The sequence below is a fragment of the Papio anubis genome, chromosome 18, assembly GCF_008728515.1.
Source record: "Papio anubis isolate 15944 chromosome 18, Panubis1.0, whole genome shotgun sequence".
NCBI lineage: Eukaryota > Metazoa > Chordata > Mammalia > Primates > Cercopithecidae > Papio > Papio anubis.
In genome coordinates, this window is record NC_044993.1 from 59,168,332 (window position 1) to 59,186,795 (window position 18,464).

Below are 18,464 nucleotides of genomic sequence, written 5' to 3' on the forward strand. Positions count from 1 at the left end.
CACTTTGGGAGGCCAAGGCGGGCAGATCACAAGCTCAAGAGTTAGAGACCAGTCTGGCTAATATGGTGAAACCCCACCTCTACTAAAAATACAAAAATTAGCTGGGTATGGTGGTGGGCGCCTATAGTCCCAGCTACTCGGGAGGCTGAGGCAGGAGAATTGCTTGAACCCAAGAGGCAGAGGTTGCAATGAGCCAAGATGACGCCACTGTACTCCAGCTTGGGCAACACAGCAAGACTCCGTCTCAAAAAAAAAAAAAAAAAAAAAAACAGAAAGAAAAAGACCTAACATCATCTAAAACGAAACCATGCAAACAAGTTTTCCATGATTTTCTCAATGAAAAGATTTCTTACCAGTGTTCTCTCTGATTTTCGAACAAATGGAAATTTTTCCACCAGTATCGGCATAAGAAACCACGGTGTCCTATTTTTAAAAAATTAAATCAATCCATGTTAACTTTACTTTCTAGAAAAGTAATACTACCATTCTAAAAGCAAATATGGACAGATACAGGAGGCAAACAAGAACCCCTACCGCAAAGAACTGCAACTTTATTTTTTTTTGAGACGGAGTTTCGCTCTTGTTGCCCAGGCTGGAGTGCAGTGGCGCAATCTCAGCTCACTGCAACCTCCGCCTCCCGGGTTCAAGCTATTCTCCTGCCTCAGCCTCCCAAGCAGCTGGGATTACAAGCATGCACCACCATGCCCGGCTAATTTTGCATTTTCAGTAGAGACGGGGTTTCTCCATGTTGGTCAGGCTGATATCAAACTCCCAACCTCAGGTGATCCGCCCGCCTCAGCCTCCCAAAGTGCTGGGATTACAGGCGTGAGCCACCGCGCCCGGCCAGAACTGGAACTTACATTGTATAGCTTCCGAGAAAATCTATAATGACTTAGAGAAAATAAGCTTCTGTTAACTCTGATATTGAGAGCAAATCAGAGGGAGCTTTTTGCTGACATTTCCCACTACACATGTATATTATTTTTAAAAGAAGAAAAAATTATCAAGATGGATTGTTTCAAGTTAACAAATAATCAACGGACAGAGGGAACTAGAAGTCCACCCTTCCAAAAGAAACCCACAAACCTGAAAAGCTTTTCTTAGAAGTGCAATTTTTATTCATATGGCATGACACAAACACACACAGGGGTTTCTCACTGAAAATGTTTGGATAGTGTATCTGTTGAAGATAAAAGCAAAATTCCAACCACCATACAAAATTGGGGGAGAATCTGCATACAAACTTTGAAAAACAATCAAAGATAATAAATAGAAAATGGAAATGCCACTTTTTGCAGAATGTAGTTTCCTCAAGTGGATACAAAAAAAAAAACATGCAATGTAAGACTCAAGCTTTAATGCTATTAACATTTTATAATTTTTACTAATTCATTACAATTTTCTTGAGAATTGAACATTCAAAATAAGGAAAAGTATACTCACGATGGGACATATCTTGCTATTATTTGCAAGGCTCTGTGACATGTGTCAAAATTTGCAGGAAGATCTGCAAAGAGAAAAGTTGAGAGTATGAGCATCAAAACAAAACTGAAGGGCAACGCACTTGAAGCTAAAAATACATGCTGGTCGGGCGCGGTAGCTCACGCCTGTAATCCCAGCACTTTGGGAGGCTAAGGCAGGTGGATCACCTGAGGTCAGGAGTTCGAGACCAGCCTGACCAACATGGTGAAACCCATCTCTACTAAAAATACATAAATTAGCCAGGCATGGTGGTACACGCCTGTAGTTCCATCTACTCAGGAGGCTGAAGCAGGAGAATCACTTGAACCCAGGAGGTAAAGGCTGCAGTGAGCCGAGATCATACCACTGTACTCCAGCCTGGGCGACAGGCAAGACTCTGTCTCAAAAAAAAAAAAAAAACAAAAAAGTGACATACTTGAAGCTAAAAACACATGCTAACCAAAACGGAATTTATCACAGAAATAATAACTTCAAGATTTTTTTCTCACAACCATCAATGAAAACTAAATGGACTAATTATATAAATAATGCATTCAGGACAACTGACTGCATATCAATGCTAAATATAACAAAAACATTTTATCAAAGGTCGTCATTTGTTGCAGTCTACTTACCAGGATAGGTGCCAGGTGTTCTGTGCTTTACTTTTTTTTTTTTTTTTTTAAAGAGAGAGCGTCTTGCCATCTTGTCCAGGCAGGGCTTGAACTCCTGGCTCAAGCAATCCACCCACCTAAGCCTCCCAGGTAGCTGTGACTAAAGACACACACCACTCTGCCTAGTTCTACTTTAAGCATTTTCAAAGAAAATATTTGAAAAAAATGTTTTTTTTGTAGAGACAAAATCTCACTATGTTGCCCAGGCTGGTCTCAAACTCTTGGCCTCAAGTGATCCTCCTGTCTTGGCCACCCAAATTGCTGGGATTATGAGTGTAAGCTACTCTGCCCAGGCTTTAAACCTTTTTACACTTACTATCATCTTCATCCTCAGAATCTGAAACATCTACATCACCTTCCTTAATGATCACTCGAGCTTTTGAGGGAAAAAGAAAATATGTTATTCTGTCATTGATCTAGACAATAAACAGCTACACAAAAAAGTTACTGACGTAGACAATGAACAGCTATACAAAAAAGTCATTTTTCCATAATCCAAAGTTACCCCAATGATTAATTAAAAGCACAATCTGAAAAAAAGTAAAGCAACTATAGTTTTTAAACAGCTAAACATTCCTAGATGAGTTCTAAGACTTCACCAGGAGTTCAATAAAGCAAATTACAATTCATAAAACGCATAGCAACAAATGAATCTAGACACCTCCATAGGGGTCATTACGGGGAACATATGTCTACCAGACCTGGTGCCAATATGCATCTGGAATCTTCCATGGTAGCAGTATCTCTCACATATAACGGGAAGGTGGTATTTTAATAAAGAAGTATTAAACAACAACAAAAAAAAAATTCCAAGCAAGCAAAGAGTAATGACTTACGAGGCACAAAATGGGAAGCAATCATGCTGAGACATGGTCTGAGGAAAACAGTCTGTGCTGATACAAGATTACCAAGAAAAGCCAAATACTCTTCCACTACTGTTTGACTTCTATTCAACCAAGGCAATCTCTAGAGTTGGGAAAGAACGATAAAAGCAGCATGTTATTAATATATACTACTACGAAGTTCTGAATTACATACTAGACAGTGAGATAAATGGTGAACTTACCAATATAATACTGATAAGCTGCTCAAAGTCTTTTGTCAAGTACATGATAGAAGAACGGAATTCCAGCAGCCAGTTGATGATCTGGTCATCCTTAAGTTAAACAAAGAAGAGTACTTTCAAAATCACAAATCCTCTAAGATAACAGAAATTTACAGCTATCTTATATCAATCATCTATCAAGAATAGCTTGGGGGGAAAAGGTCACAAACTTGGAAGGAAATGAAAACTGGGTATCAAAACACAAAAATGTGTCACAATAAACTTTCCTGTTTTAAAAAAGCAATCTAGCAACTCTAAAATGTAGGAAAAAGACTTAAATGCAGTACTTCAGCCTGATCACTTTTGTTTGCCCTAAAAACACAAAATCACCTCAAATGTTGACACCTGGGACTTTTAAAAATTGCAGAAATCTAGCAGATTCAAGTATTAGAAGATCACAAAGGAACAATAGCTACCTCTATTTCCTCTATATTCAAGCTGACCAGAAAGCATGCTGATAAAACTCAGTCTAGGCTGATCAATTGGGGTCATGAATAAACGTAACTTTTCTAAACTAAACCTGTGGCTGAGTTTAAATATATTATGATGTGTTTGTTCTGTATAAATGCCATTCCTCCATGAAATATTTTTCAGGCAATCAAATTACTGTTCACAATAATTGTTAGTGACATTAGAAGAACTGCTAAATTTGAAATGCAATGTATAAAATACAGTGTCAATTATGTAAAATATTACTATACTAATTATATTCATGCATACATACATACACACATTAAGAAAAAGCCCCTAATTTGTGGAAGGGTTAGACATACATTAAGAAAAAGCCCCAGCCGGGCGCGGTGGCTCAAGCCTGTAATCCCATGCACTTTGGGAGGCCAAGACGGGCGGATCACGCAGGTCAGGATCGACCATCCTTGGCTAATATGGTGAAACCCTGGCTCACTAAAAAAAATAATTAAAAACTAGCCATGCAGTGGTGGCACCTGTAGTCCCAGCTACTCTCGGGAGGCTGGCTGAGGCAGGAGGAATGGCGTGAGAACCCGAGGCGGAGCTTGCAGTGAGCTGAGATCCCGCCACTGCACTCCAGCCTGGTGATGAGACTCCGTCTCAAAAAAAAAAAAAAAAAGAAAAAGAAAAAGCCCTTAATTTGTGGAAGGGTTAGACATACAAATAAAAGCAACACAAGGTCATACCTACAGGGATATTCATAGGGAGTTATCATTTAGTGAGAACACACCATATGCCAGGCACAGTGTCTGACACTCTATATACATATCTTCTTCTAATCCTAAAAACTCTGCACGATGTTTAGTTATTCCCATTTTGCTGTTCAGGAAGCTGAGACTAAGAGAGATTAATAAGCAATCTGCCCAACCAAAAAGGCAGTAAAGAAGCAGGTCCAAACCTGTCTGTCTCAGTCAAGGTTATCCTCCATCCACTGTCCCACACGCCTCCCTATATGTGGAGAAGGAGCTGTCTCCTTTTCCTCACCTTAATTCAGCTACTGAGTGCTTACTATGCCATATCCATGTGACAAACTCCCACAGATCACCCATTTTCTGATGAAATCCCAAGTAGCCTGGCAGTAAAATAAAGTAAAACCATAACTCATTTGTACTATGGTAATTTCATAACGTCCACAACTGTTAAGGATAACATTAATGGTAGCTCGCTAAGGCCAAAGGCACGTAGAAAACAAGCTAAATTAGTGTGCAAATAAAAAAAAATCTATCCCATCTCTTTTCCACTAAAAAGACTGCAACAAAACTACAAGGATAACATTTAAACTGTACCATTTTTAAAAGTAAATCAGGCCGGGCGTGGTGGCTCACGCCTGTAATCCCAACACTTTGGGAGGCCAAGGTGGGTGGATCACCTGAGGTTGAGAGTTCAAGACCAGCCTAACCAACGTGGAGAAACCTTGTCTCTATTAAAAATACAAAATCAGCCGGGTGTGGTGGTGCATGCCCGTAATCCCAGCTACTAGGGAGGCTGAGGCAGGAGAATCGCTTGAACTCCAGAGGCGGAGATTGCAGTGAGCTAAGATCGTGCCATTGCACTCCAGCCTGGGCAACAAGAGCAAAACTCCGTCTCGAAAAGGAAAAAAAAAAAAAAAGTAAATCAGTTGCAGGCTTTGATGCATTAGTACTGAGCTATTATTATTTCTACTAACAGCCAGGAACAGTGGCTCATGCCTATAATCCCAGCACTTTTGGGAGGCCAAGGCAGGAGGAGACTGCTTGAGCCCAGGAATTTGAGACCAGCCTGGGCAACACAGGGAGATCTTGTCTCTAGAAAAATTAGCCTGGCATGGTAGCACACGCCTGTGGTCCTAGGTGCTCGGGAGCCTGAGGTGGGAAGACTGCTTGAGTCTGGGAGGTTGAGGCTGCAGTGAGCCATGATCAGGCCCATTACACTCCAGCCTGGGTGACAGAGCACGACCCTGTCTCAAGATGAAAAAAGTTCTACTTGCAACACTCCACACAACTAGTGCAATTCTTGGTATGTTCAAATACCAGGAATGAGAACTGCTGATACAAAATACAGTGGAACACCAAGAAAATGTCCCTTTGTATCTGGGAAAGAAGGCAGGGGTCAGGAAAAGCTTTAAAGAGAAAGTGATGTTTCAGCGGTCTTTAAATAGTAACACAGTTGAGTCTTTTCTGGAAGTTCTACTTCTTACAGAAGGAAAAGTACGTTTTCAGAAAACTGAAAGACGTTCAGTATGGCTGGCATGAATAGTGAGCAAGCTAACAGATAATAAATCTGGGGAACAAAGAAGCACCAAATAGACCATGGAGGGCCTTGTAAACCAGGTCTGTAATCAGAGATCTGGAAGTGTGGGAAACGGACTCAATGAAGGAGCAACCATGTGCTTAGAGAACCAGGGAAAGCTCCATTAAAGACGACACTTCAGCTCAGTTTAAAGGGTGAGCAGGAACTTTTTAAACTACAGTAATAATAACAGTAAACACTAATATAGCACTTACTGTATGCCAAGCACTGCCCTAAGACTTTAACATACAGTAACTCATGTCATCCTTACTCCATGAAGTAGGTACTACTACCGATTCCCATTTTACAGATGAGGACACTGAAACAGAAGCGCAGCAACGTGTCCCTGGTCACACAGCTGGCAAGAGGGGAGGCAATGTAACTATAGCCGGTGCTCAAATAGGTAGCAAATGAAGTACATACAGGGACCTCCTCCAGCCAGCAAAAAAAGGCACAGGCAAAGGCATAAAGATGCAAAGTGGCAAATTCCAGGAATAAAGTATCTAGCAAGAGGAAACATAAAAAAGGTTGCAGGCCACACTGATTTTCATTTTCCATAGGCATAAAGTTTTTTAGTAAGGGAATGACATGCCGAGACATGTGCTTTCCAGAGATAATTTAGGCTACACTGTTGAGGTTAAATGGTGGTTGTGGGGGCCACACAGGTATGAGATAGAGGAGGACTGGGAGAACAGAGAGACCCACTAAAGAGGTTACCAGAATCCATACAAGAGAGAACCAACAAAACAGAAAGGCTTGAAAGATTTTTTCCCCCTAAGGGCTTGATCAGTGAATGGATTTGAGGGGTACTAAAGACCCCAAGGTTGCTAGCTCAATAATGAGGGAAGTAATGAACAGTTAAGCACATAAAAAAATGTGCAGAAGTGGTGGGTGTGAGAGAAAGGTTAAGAGTTTATTTATTTATTTATTTATTTTTATTTTTATTTTTTTTGAGATGGAGTCTTGCTCTGTCGCCTAGGCTGGAGTGCAGTGATGCGATCTCGGCTCACTGCAAGCTCTGTCTCCCGGGTTCATGTCATCCTCCTGCCTCAGCCTCCCGAGTAGCTGGGACTACAGGTGCCCGCCACCATGCCCAGCTAATTTTTTTGTATTTTTATTAGAGACAGGGCTTCACCGCGTTAGCCAGGATGGTCTTGATCTCCTGACCTCATGATCCTCCCGCCTCAGCCTCCCAAAGTGCTAGAATTACAGGCGCAAGCCACCGCACCCAGCCAAGAGTTTATTTTAAGACATGCTAAGTTTGGAACACCTATGATGATTCTGGGTAAATGCATCTAACAGACAGTTAAGAAACAAGTCTAGGCCGGGTGCAGTGGCTCACGCCTATAATCCCAGCATTTTGGGAGGCTGAGGCGGGTGGATCACTTGAGGTCAGGAGTTCGAGACCAGCCCGGCAAGCATGATGAAATCCCAAATCTACTGAAAAAACAAAAAAATTAGTTGGCCGTGGTGGCATAGCTACTCAGGAGGCTGAGGAGAGAGGATGGCTTGAACCCAGGAGGCAGCGGTTGCAGTGAGCCAAGATCATCCCACTACACTACAGCCTAGGTTACAGAGCAAGACTCTGGTCTGCCCCTGCCCCCAAAAACGAAAATGAAACCAGTCTGGAGCCCACAAGAGCAATCTTGGCTACAGACACAAATATATTAGGACACAGGTAGATTTCAAAGCCATGAAGGGAGATGAAGAGATCACACAGAAAAATCTACAGAGTGAGGAAAGAGTCGAGTTTTGAAGCCCAATCAACAACAAATTTAAAATCAAGAACCTATAGAGAGAGATTAGAGATTAAAGGATCCAAGACAGGAGGATCAGAAACACTGTTTTATTTATTTATTTATTTTGAGGCGGAGTCTCACTCTGTCACCCAGGCTGGAGTGCAGTGACGCGATCTCGGCTCACTGCAAGCTCTGCCTCCCAGGTTCACGCCATTCTGCTGCGTCAGCCTCCCAAGTAGCTGGGACTACAGGCGCCCGCCACCACACTCGGCTAATTTTTTCGTATGTTTAGTAGAGACGTGGTTTCACTGTTAGCCAGGATGGTCTTGATCTCCTTGACCTCATGATCCACCCACCTCAGCCTCCCAAAGTGCTGGGATTACAGGCGTGAGCCACCGCGCCCGGCCCAGAAACACTGTTTTAAGAAGTGGGTGGCCAACAGTGTCGGCTGATAGAAGGCTTAAAAAAATAAGTCCACTGAGGCTGGGCTCAGTGGCTCACACTTGTAATCCCAGCCCTTTGTGAGGCCGAGGCGGGCAGGTCACCTGAGGTCAGGAGTTTGAGACTTGCCTGGCCAACATGGTGAAACCCTGTCTCTACTAATAATAAAAAATTAACCAGGCATGGTGGCCGGTGCCTGTAATCCCAGCTATTTGGGAGGCTGAGGCAGGAGAACTGCCTGAACCCGGGAGGCAAAAGTTGCAGTGAGCCCAGATCGCACCACCGCACTCCAGCCTAGGCCACAAGAGTGAGACTTTGTCTCAAAAAAAGTCCACTGAAATCAGCATTTAAAACAATGGGTAACCTGTCAGGGTAATTACTGTGTCCAGAATTCGTGGGTTCTTGGTCTCACTGACTTCAAGAATGAAGCTGCAGACCAACGCGGAAAGTGTTACACCCCTTAAAGGCGGCGCATCTGGAGTTGTTCCTTCTGATGTTCGGAGTTTCTTCCTTCTGGCGGGTTCGTGGTCTCCCTGGCTTCAGAAGTGAAGCTGCAGACCTTTGCAGTGAAGGTGGTGTGGACCCAAAGAGTGAGCAGCAGCAAGATTTATTGTAAAGAGTGAAAGAACAAACCATCCACAGTGTGGAAGCTGACCCCAGTGGGTTGTCACTGGCGCTCGGGCAGCCTGCTTTTATTCCCTTATCTGACCCCACCCACATCCTGCTGATTGGTCCATTTTACAGAGAGCTGATTCATCCGTTTTGACAGAGTGCTGATTGGTGCATTTACAATACCTTTACCTAGACAGATTGCTAGGCAGAAAAGTTCTCCAAGTCCTCACTAGATCAGGTAGACACAGAGTACTGACTGGTGTATTTACAAACCTTAAGCTAGATACAGGGTACTGATTGGTGTATTTACAATCCCTTAGCTAGACATAAAGGTTCTCCAAGTCCCCACTAGACTCAGGAGCCCAGCTGGCTTCACCTACTGAATCCTGTGCCAGGGCCGCGGGCAGAGCAGCCCTCCAGTCCAGCACCACACCTGCACTCCTCAGCCCTTGGGCAGTCGATGGGACCAGGCGCCACTGAGCAGGGGGTGGTGTCCGTCAGGGAGGCTTGGGCTGCGCAGGAGTCCACCGTGGGGGAAGGGGGGCTTGGGCATGGTGGGATGTAGGTCTCCAGCCCTGCCACGCGGGGAGGCAGCTGAGGCCCTGCGAGAATTCGAGTGCAGCACCAGCGGGCCGGCACTGCTGGGGGACCCGGCGCACCCTTCGCAGCTGCTAGCCTGGATGCTAAGCCTCTCAGGGCCTGCCGCTCCAAGTGTGGGGGCCAGCCGAGACGAGCCCACGCCCACTCAGAACTCGCGCTGGCCCTCGAGTGCCAGCGAGCGCTGCACGCAGCCCGGTTTCCCGCCTGCGCCTCTCCCTCCACACCTCCCGGCAAGCAGAAGGAGCCGGCTCCGGCCTTGGCCAGCCCAGAGAGGGGCTCCCACAGTGCAGCGGCGGGCTGAAGGGCTCCTCAAGCAGCCAGAGTGGGCGCCGAGGTCAAGGAGGAGCCAAGAGCGAGTGAGGGCTGCCAGGGCTGCCAGCACGCTGTCACCTGTCATTACTACAGTGATAAGAATAGTGGACTTAAATGTGAGTGAGAAATGATACAGCGAAGTCAGCTGGAACAAAACCAACAGATGACAATTACTGCCCTTATTTTGAGTCAGAGACTGTTCTAAGTGCTTCTTGCATATTAGCTCATTGAATCCTTGTTAAATATTTCCATGTTTAAAGCCAGGCACAGTGGCATGCACCTATAGTCCCAGCTTCTTAGGAGGTTGAAGAGAAAGGATCATTTGAGGCCAGGAATTCAAGGCTGTAGTGTGCTATGATCACACCTGTCAATAGCCGGGGCAACACAGCAAGACCTCATCTCTTAAAAAACAAAACACTCCATATTTTTGAAATCTCTATTGTTTTCTTGGTTTTACACAGTGAAAAAGAGGTAGAGAGGTTAAAACAATTTGCTCAAGGTCATGCACTGGATAATAAAATTGGAATTTTATTCCAGGCAATCTAACTACTGTTGCCATGGTAATAAACCATTCTCTTCAAAATTGGGCAGTAAAGGAAGAATGGTGAAACAAAATGTATCAAGGTTTTACTACATGATAGGTATATCTTGAACTTGGAAATGCTGAATCAGTGGTTGTTTTTTGGTTTGTTTTAGCTTTAAAGAGACAAGAGAGTTGCACGCAGCATGGAGGAAAGAGGTAGTAATCTAATAGAAAGGAAGCATTAGAACAGGGTTTCCCAGCCTCAACACTGTTGTCATTTGGGGCTGGATCACTCTTGGTTATAGGAGGTTGCCCTGTGCACTATGAGATGTTTAGCAGTATCTCTTGTCATTCACCCACTAGATACCAGTAGCACCCCTTCCTCCCAATTGTGACAAACAAAAATATCTGCAGCCATTACCAAATGTCTCCTAGGGTGTAAAACTGTCCCTGGTTGAGAACCACCAGATTAAAGTAAGGGAGGACCATGGAGAGAGCAAGTTCTAGAGGACAGAATGGGAGCCAAAGAACAAACTATGTCTGTATAAAGTGGCAATAATTTTGCTAATGATCAAACACAAAATTAATTACCTTTATGTCTGGATCTAACAGCTGGTTCTTCAACAACTCGAAGTCATTTGTTTCACCCTTAACAAGAAGGGGAAAGAATTAAGTTATGCTTTTGTTTCCTGTTTAGTAGCAACAGCAAGACTTTTAACCATACCTTAACATCAGATGAAATTATAAAAGGAACACTAACTTTCACATGTCAATTGCGGATTATAAAATCATGACTACAAAAATTTAAACACTCATGTTAGTGCAGCCAGAGGGCTTGGAAAAAGGAAAATGATAAACTACATTTGGCTATACTTCTGTATTGACATTTGAATATAACAGTTGATACTCCTGCGAATTCTCAAAAAGCATGAGGGAAAAAAACAGCCAGCTATAATGACCTATTCAGGAGGATCTAAAAAAGTATTCACTCAAATATGGATACAAATGGATATTACATATAAACATACGGTTACTTAACATTTTCCCTCTACTCCTGAGATATAGTAGAAATGCTTCTGAACTACCACAGAAACAAAAATCTCTAGTCAGATGATGGTTTACTGTCCTAAAGTAATGCTTAGGTAAGTTCCTCAAAAAATAAAATGCTGTAGGCCAGGCACAGTGGCTCATGCCTGTAATCCCAGCACTTTGGGAGGCCGAGGTGGGCGGATCACAAGGTCAGGAGTTTGAGACCAGCCTGGCCAACATGCCGAAACCCCATCTCTACTAAAAAAATTAAAAAATTAGCCAGGTGTGGTGGTGCGTGTCTGTAATCCCAGCTATTCAGGAGACTGAGGCAGGGGAATTGCTTGAACCTGGGAGGTGGAGGATGCTGTGCGCTGAGATCACGCCACTGCACTCCAGCCTGGGCAACAGAGTGAGACTCCGGCTCAAAAAATTAAAAGAATAAAAATAAATAAGTAAATAAAACTCTGTAATTGTTTTTAATTCCAGCACTTGCTAAAGCTAAAAGATGCTTTGAAAATAAAGCATGTGAAGAGGTGAAACCTCAGTAAAGACATTATTACTCTCTCATTATTACCTGTGAAACGGGCCAAGGTGGGGGAAAAAAAGGACACTATTACTCTAAGTTTGCACTGACGGCATCATGCTATTATTAAATATTTGATTTCAACTGGTATCTTAATTAAGCTTGCTATTTCTATTGGTCTTTAGTATAACAGCAATAGCTGTATTCTGACCTGACCAAAAGCAAACCTCATACATTATCTCCTCTTACCTTTTTATACTTTAGCAAGACTTCTGTCACAGTTCCACCAAACCGAACAGTTTTTCTTGGGGGAGAATTGAAAAAATCATTCTCTAATGCACGCATATTTGAAATCCTGTGGAACAAAAATGAACAAGCTATTAAGTTCATGAAAATATTAAAAATTATAATAGCCAACATTTATTGAACCAACATCACTCAGTGGGACTATTGTTAAGGCCTCTTTACTGGTCTCCCTGCTTCCACTCCTAACCAACAATCCCTCCTTTGCTCAGCAACCGAAAACTGTCTTCCCACTGCACTTATAGTAAAAATTCAAATCTCTCAGTGTGGTATTTAAGATCCTACATTAATCTGGCCCCTGCCTACCTCTCTCACCTCATCTCCAATACCTTGTTTTACTACAGCCATAATGTCTTTTCTGCTCTTCGACATGCCAAGCTGGTTCTCATTTCACTTACTGTTCACTCTATTGGAAATACTCTTTTCCCAAATCTCCACGTGGCTGGATTTTTTTGTTTGTTTGTTTTTGAGAGGTGTCTTGCTCTGCTGCCCAGGCTGGAGTGCAGTGGTGTGATCTCGGCTTAACTGCAACCTCCATCTCCCGGGTTCAAACAATTCTCCTGCCTCAGCCTCCTGAGTAGCTGGGATTACAGGCACCCGCCACCACGCTCGGCTAATTTTTGTATTTTTAGTAGAGATGGGGTTTTGGCATGTTGGCCAGGCTGGTCTCGATCTCCTGACTTCAGGTGATCCGCCCACCTCGGCATTTCAAAGTGCTGTGATTACAGGTGTGAGCAACTACTCCCGGCCTAGACTTTTGTCTTCATTCAAGTGGAAGCTCAAATGTCAGATGTCTTCCCCACGAGAAATCTCAAGTACTCCTCTCCCTTCTCCCTCCCCCATTACCCTGTTGTATAACTGAAATCATCGTAATTTATTGGCCTATGTACTGCCTTTCCCCCATAGGCTGTAAGCTCTGTAGAAAGCAGGCACATTAGTGTCTTTGGATAAACCACGGTCCCCAGTGTTTAACATAGTAAGCAGGAGCTCGATAAATATTATGAATCATATTATGCTAATTGTTTTACAAGGTCTGCTTCACTTACACAGAGTAAATTAATGAAAAAACATAGCATCCTAATGACTCTGAAAGTTAAACGCCAAGTGTGGTATGGGGGTTAGGGATTTAAAAGCGGAGCAAAATAAAGACTGCTAAACAAATACGTGTGTCGAAACAAACTTCAAACAAAAAAGATGTAATATTCAATTTGCCATGAGTGACAACATTCGGCTGATAAACCGAATAGCCCAGGGAATCCCTTCCAAATTTGGACGAAGAAGCGGGAAGAGAAGTCAAGGCGCAGAAGGCAGTACCGAGGCCTGGGAAATCACGAAGAAACACAGTCGGGAAAGGGGGGCTCCAGAACAGAGAATATACTGACTTTTCCAGGCCCCACCCATGTCTATTACCCAATTAGGAGGAATGAGCTCATTCCCGCGAACATGAGATGACCCTCGACCCCGTGCTCTTACCACACGCCATTAGCTTTGTCCCAGACCCTTTCAATCCGCTCCCCTAACCGCAGTCCTGAGCTTTGGTCTCGGACGCGCAGAAGGAAGCGGCCTGAATCTTACCCAGTCCTCGACGCGCCCAGCGTCTTGACTGCAGAGGCCGAAGGAGCCGCATCTCCCAGCAACCGCGTGTGAAGCAGTGGTGCCGCCATTGGGCCGAACTAACACGACCGCTGCGCCTCAGGCCGGATGCCCTGCTCCTTCCAGCCACAGCCCTCTGTCCCGGAAGTTGCGCTTGCCGGCGCAACCTTCAGCCAATCAGGAACCCCGAGTGGGGAGAGCGTGTGCTCTCCGCGAGCTAGAGCGCCGCCAAACCCCGCCCCTCATTTTACTTGGACCACTTGTTCCACCCAGCGCGAATGCGCGACTAAGGAGAGGCAGGAAGGTCCTGCTCCATCCAGGCCCAAGAATCCCAAAGAAAGGATGGAAATACCCTGGATGTGCTAAGCTGTGGCCGGGTACACTCGAGTGTTAATTTTTTGGAGTCAAAGCCTCCCTCAGTTAAATCAAAGAAACTGAAGCACTGTGACTGACCCAGATCCTCACGGAGGAAAGGGGATTTCAACCCGGGTGACCCAGGAGCCTGGGCTCTGTACTCAATGCAACATTCTTACAGACCACCAAGATAACGTTATCCTCACGTAAACGAGCTCGACGAAGTGATCTACCCCAGAGCCTCAAGGCTGTGATGATGCTGGAATGAGAAACAGCAGGAGAGTTTCCAAGAGGTGTTACCCCTTGACTTTTTTTTTTTTTTTTTTTTTCTTTTGAGACCTAGTCTTGCCCTGTTGCCCAGGCTGGAGTGCAGTGGCGTGATCTCAGCTCACTGCAACGTCCGTCTCTGTTGCCCAGGTGGAGTGCAGTGTCGTGATCCCAGCTCACTGCAACTTCCGCCTCCTGGGTTCAAGCAATTCTCGTGCCTCAGCCTCCCAAGTAGCTGGGATTACAGGCGCATGCCACCATACCCGGCTAACTTTTGTATTTTTAGTAGAGACGGGGTTGCACTATGTTGGCCAAACTGGTCTCGAACTGCTGACCTCAGGTCATCCACCCGCCTCGGCCTCCCAAAGTGCTGGGATTACAAGTGTGAGCCACCGTGCCTGGCCAACCTTAAATTTTTAAAAGAGGAACAGGAGTCAACCAGACCAACAAAAGAGCGACTGGTGTTCCAAGCATAGGAAACAGGAAACAGCAGAGGCCAAAACCTCGGGACTGTGGGGGATGTAGAGGGAGAGCAGAGGCTGCCCCTACCCTCAGGGAGGGGAAAAGGTTGCAACTTTGGAAACTGTACAGGCCTATCAAAAATACAAAAATATCCAGGCTGGGTGACACCGTGAAACCCCATCTCTACGAAAAATTTAAAAAATAAAAACAATAAAAATTATCTAGGTGTGGTGGCACACACCTGTAGTCCCAGCTACTCGTGAGACTGAGGATTGCTTGAGCCGGGGAGATAGCATCACTGCACTCCCACTTGGGCAACAGAACGAGACCCTGTCTCGAAATAAATAAGTAAATTTTTAAAAATGCATATGTATGGGCCGAGCACAGTGGCTCACGCCTGTTATCCCAACACTTTGGGAGGCTGAGGCAGGTGGATCACCTGAGGCCAGGAGTTTGAGACCAGCCTGGCCATGACGAAACCCTGTCTCTACTAAAAATACAAAATTAGCTGGGCGTGGTGGTGGTGCCTGTAATCCCAGCTACTTGGGAGGCTGAGGCAGGAGAATCGCTTGAACCTGGGAGGCAAAGGTTGCAGTGAGCCAAGATCGTGCCATTGCACGCCAGCCTGGGTAACAAGAGCGAAACTGTGTCTCAAAAAAAAAAAAAAAAAAACTGTGTGTGTGTGTGTGTGTGTGTGTGTTTATATGTATCTCTCTCCAGGAGTTCAAGACCAGCCTGGGCAACATAAGATGGTGCATACCTGTAGTCCCAGCTACTTGGAAACTGAGGCGAGAGGATCGCTTGAACCCTGGAGGTCATGGCTGCAGTGAGCTGTGATTGCACCACTGCACTCTAGCCTGGGCGACAGAGCTAGACCCTATTTCACAAAATAAAATACAGCAATTTGGTTTATTTTTTGTTTGTTTTTTTGAGACACAGTCTCGCTCTGTCACCCAGGCTGGAGTACAGTGTCGTGATCTCGGCTCACTGCAACCTCCGCTTCCCAGGCTCAAGTGATTCTTGTGCCTCAGCCTTCCCAGTAGCTAGGATTACAGGCACGTGCCACCATGCCCAGCTAATTTTTGTATGTATTTTTAGTAGAGATGGGGTTTCACCATGTTGGCCAGGCTGGTCTTGAATTCTTGACCTCAAGTGATCCGCCTGCCTTGGCATCCCAAAGTGCTGGGATTACAGGCATGAGCCACCACACCCCGCCAGCAATTTGTTAAACATAAACCATAGCTCTGTTTTGCAACAGTGTAAAATCAGTAACTGTCTTTCCTGAGTCTCTGTTTGGTCCTTACTGAGTTCCTTGGGAATGTTGGACAGGAATCATCTGTGTCTCAAGGACAGAGGAAATAATTGCACACTAGCTCACAAGGATACTTCAAGATAGCTGTTTAAATGAGAATCTCTTCTTCACTTCCAAGGCAAAGCAAAGCAAAAACAAAAAACAATAGCAAAACAGCAATTTGACAATTACCTGGTTTGGTTTGAGAGAGGATCTCATTGTCTCGCCCAAGTTAGAGTGCAATGACGCGATCGCAGCTCACTGCAGCCTCAGGCTCCTACAGCTTAAGCAATCCTCTCATCTCAGCCTCCCAAACCCATACCACCAAGCCCAGCTAATTTTTTGTATTTTTGATAAACACGAGGTCTCACTTTGTTGCCCAGGCTGATCTCAAACTCCTGGCCTAAGTAATCCTCCTGCCTTGGCCCCAAAGTGTGTCTCCCCACCTACACCCCCATTCTTTCACTTAAAAAAAGTCTGAGTCTGGGTGTGGTGACTCACGCCTGTAATGCCAGAGCTTTGGGAGGCCGAGGCAGGAGGATAACTTGAAGCCAGGAGTTTGAGACCAGCCCAGGCAACACAGCCAGACTCCGTCTCTACAAACAATACTTTTTAAAAAGTTACTCAGGCATGGTGGCATGTGCTTGTAGTTCCAATTATTTGGGAGACAGAGGTGGGAGAATCGCTTGAGCCCGGGAGTTGGAGGCTGCCGTGAGCTATGACTGCACCATGACACTCTTCGGCCTGGGTGACAAAGCAAAATCTCATCTCTAAAAAAAAAAAAAAAAAAAAAAAAGGAAAAAAAATTTGACATGTACAAAAAAATATGTTAATGTAAGTTATAAGAATATAATGAATACCTGTGAACATATCACTCAATTTAAGAAGCCGAACATTAACTAGAACAATTGACGCTTACTGTGTGCTGCTCTCAGATTCCACCTTCTACCCGCTTTCCTCCCAAAAGTAGTCACCATCATGATTTTTAAAAGTCGTTTTAGTTTTCTTTGTATAATTCCCATATTTATACTCCTAAACAATGCACTATATTTGCTTTTTTTGTCTTTGCATTTTATAAAGTTACCTCCATGCTGTATTATACTGCTGTTTGTTTTCAACATTATGCTTTTTTTTTTTTTTTTTTCTGAGACGGAGCCTCCCTCTGTTGCCCAGGCTGGAGTACAGTGGCGTGATTTCTGCTCACTGCAACCTCTGCCTTCCAGGTTCAAGGGATTCTCCTGCCTCAGCTTCCCGAGTAGCTGGGATTACAGATGCCCACCACCACCCCCAGCTAATTTTTTTGTATTTTTGGTAGAGACAGCGTTGTTACCCAGGGTGGTCTCAAACTCCTGACTTCAGGAGATCCACCTGCCTCGGCCTCCCAAAGTGCTGGGATTACAGGCGTGAGCCACTGAGGCTGGCTAACATTATGGTCCTGGATGTTGAAATCCATCCCTGTTGTACACAGTTGTGGTTTCTTTTCGTGTTTTGTTTTTGTTTTTGTTTTGAAACGGAGTTTCGCTCTTGTTGCCCAGGCTGGAATGCAACGGTCTGATCTTGGCTCACCACAACCTCCGCCTCCTGGGTTGAAGCAATTCTCCTGCCTCAGCCTCCTGAGTAGCTGGGATTACAGGCACGTGCCAAGATGCCTAGCTAATTTTGTATTTTTAGTACAGACGGGGCTTCTTCATATTGATCAGGCTGGTCTCGAACTCCCGACCTCAGGTGATCCACCCACCTCGGCCTCCCAAAGTGCTGGGATTACAGGTGTGAGCCACCGCGCCCGGCCGGTTTATTTTATTTGCCACACAGCATTTCATTATAGGAACGTACCATGACTTATCAATTTTCCTATCGTAAACATTTAAATTATTTCCTTTCTCCCTCCATTATGTAAATCACTACTGCGATAGCCCTTTTTCATTTTTCTTTTTTTTTTTTTTTGAGACAGAGTTTTGCTCTTGTTGCACAGGCTGGAGTGCAATGGCGCAGTCTTGGCTCACTGCAACCTCCGCCTCCTGGGTTCAAAGGATTCTCCTGACTCAGCCTTCCAAGTAACTGGGATTACAGGCACCTGCCACCACGCCCAGCTAATTTTTGTATTTTTAGTAGAGACATGGTTTCGCTATGTTGGCCAAGCTAGTCGCGAACTCCTGACCTCAGCTGATCCACCCACGTTGGCCTCCCAAAGTGCTGGGATTACAAGTGTGAGCCACTGCACCAGTAATTTTTTTTTTTTTTTTTTTTGATAGAGACAGGGTCTCACTATATTGCCCAGGCTGGTCTCTAACTCCTGGGCTCAAGCCATCCTCCCACCTCAGCCTCCCAAGGTGCTGAGATTATAGGCATGAACCACCGTGACCAGCCTGAATATTCTTGTATAGTGTCCTGATGCATGTGTACAAGCGTTTTTCTAGGATGGAACTGTTGGGTTGGAGG

General features: G+C 44.7%; 1 protein-coding gene across 1 annotated transcript in view; it reads right to left on the bottom strand.

The window, feature by feature from the left end:
* Positions 1 to 13,983, bottom strand: part of RRN3 (RRN3 homolog, RNA polymerase I transcription factor) — a 36,624-nt gene extending 22,641 nt beyond the window's left edge. Inside the window, exons 1-8 of the mRNA XM_003916571.4 lie at positions 13,634 to 13,983; positions 12,005 to 12,110; positions 10,795 to 10,851; positions 3,202 to 3,291; positions 2,972 to 3,101; positions 2,452 to 2,511; positions 1,444 to 1,507; positions 354 to 423 (exon numbers count right to left, since the gene is read on the bottom strand). Of these exons, the coding sequence (XP_003916620.2) occupies positions 354 to 423; positions 1,444 to 1,507; positions 2,452 to 2,511; positions 2,972 to 3,101; positions 3,202 to 3,291; positions 10,795 to 10,851; positions 12,005 to 12,110; positions 13,634 to 13,722 (666 nt within the window). The 5' untranslated portion in view covers positions 13,723 to 13,983. The remainder of the gene's footprint in view (positions 1 to 353; positions 424 to 1,443; positions 1,508 to 2,451; positions 2,512 to 2,971; positions 3,102 to 3,201; positions 3,292 to 10,794; positions 10,852 to 12,004; positions 12,111 to 13,633) is intronic.
* Between the last annotated feature and the right edge of the window lie 4,481 nt (positions 13,984 to 18,464).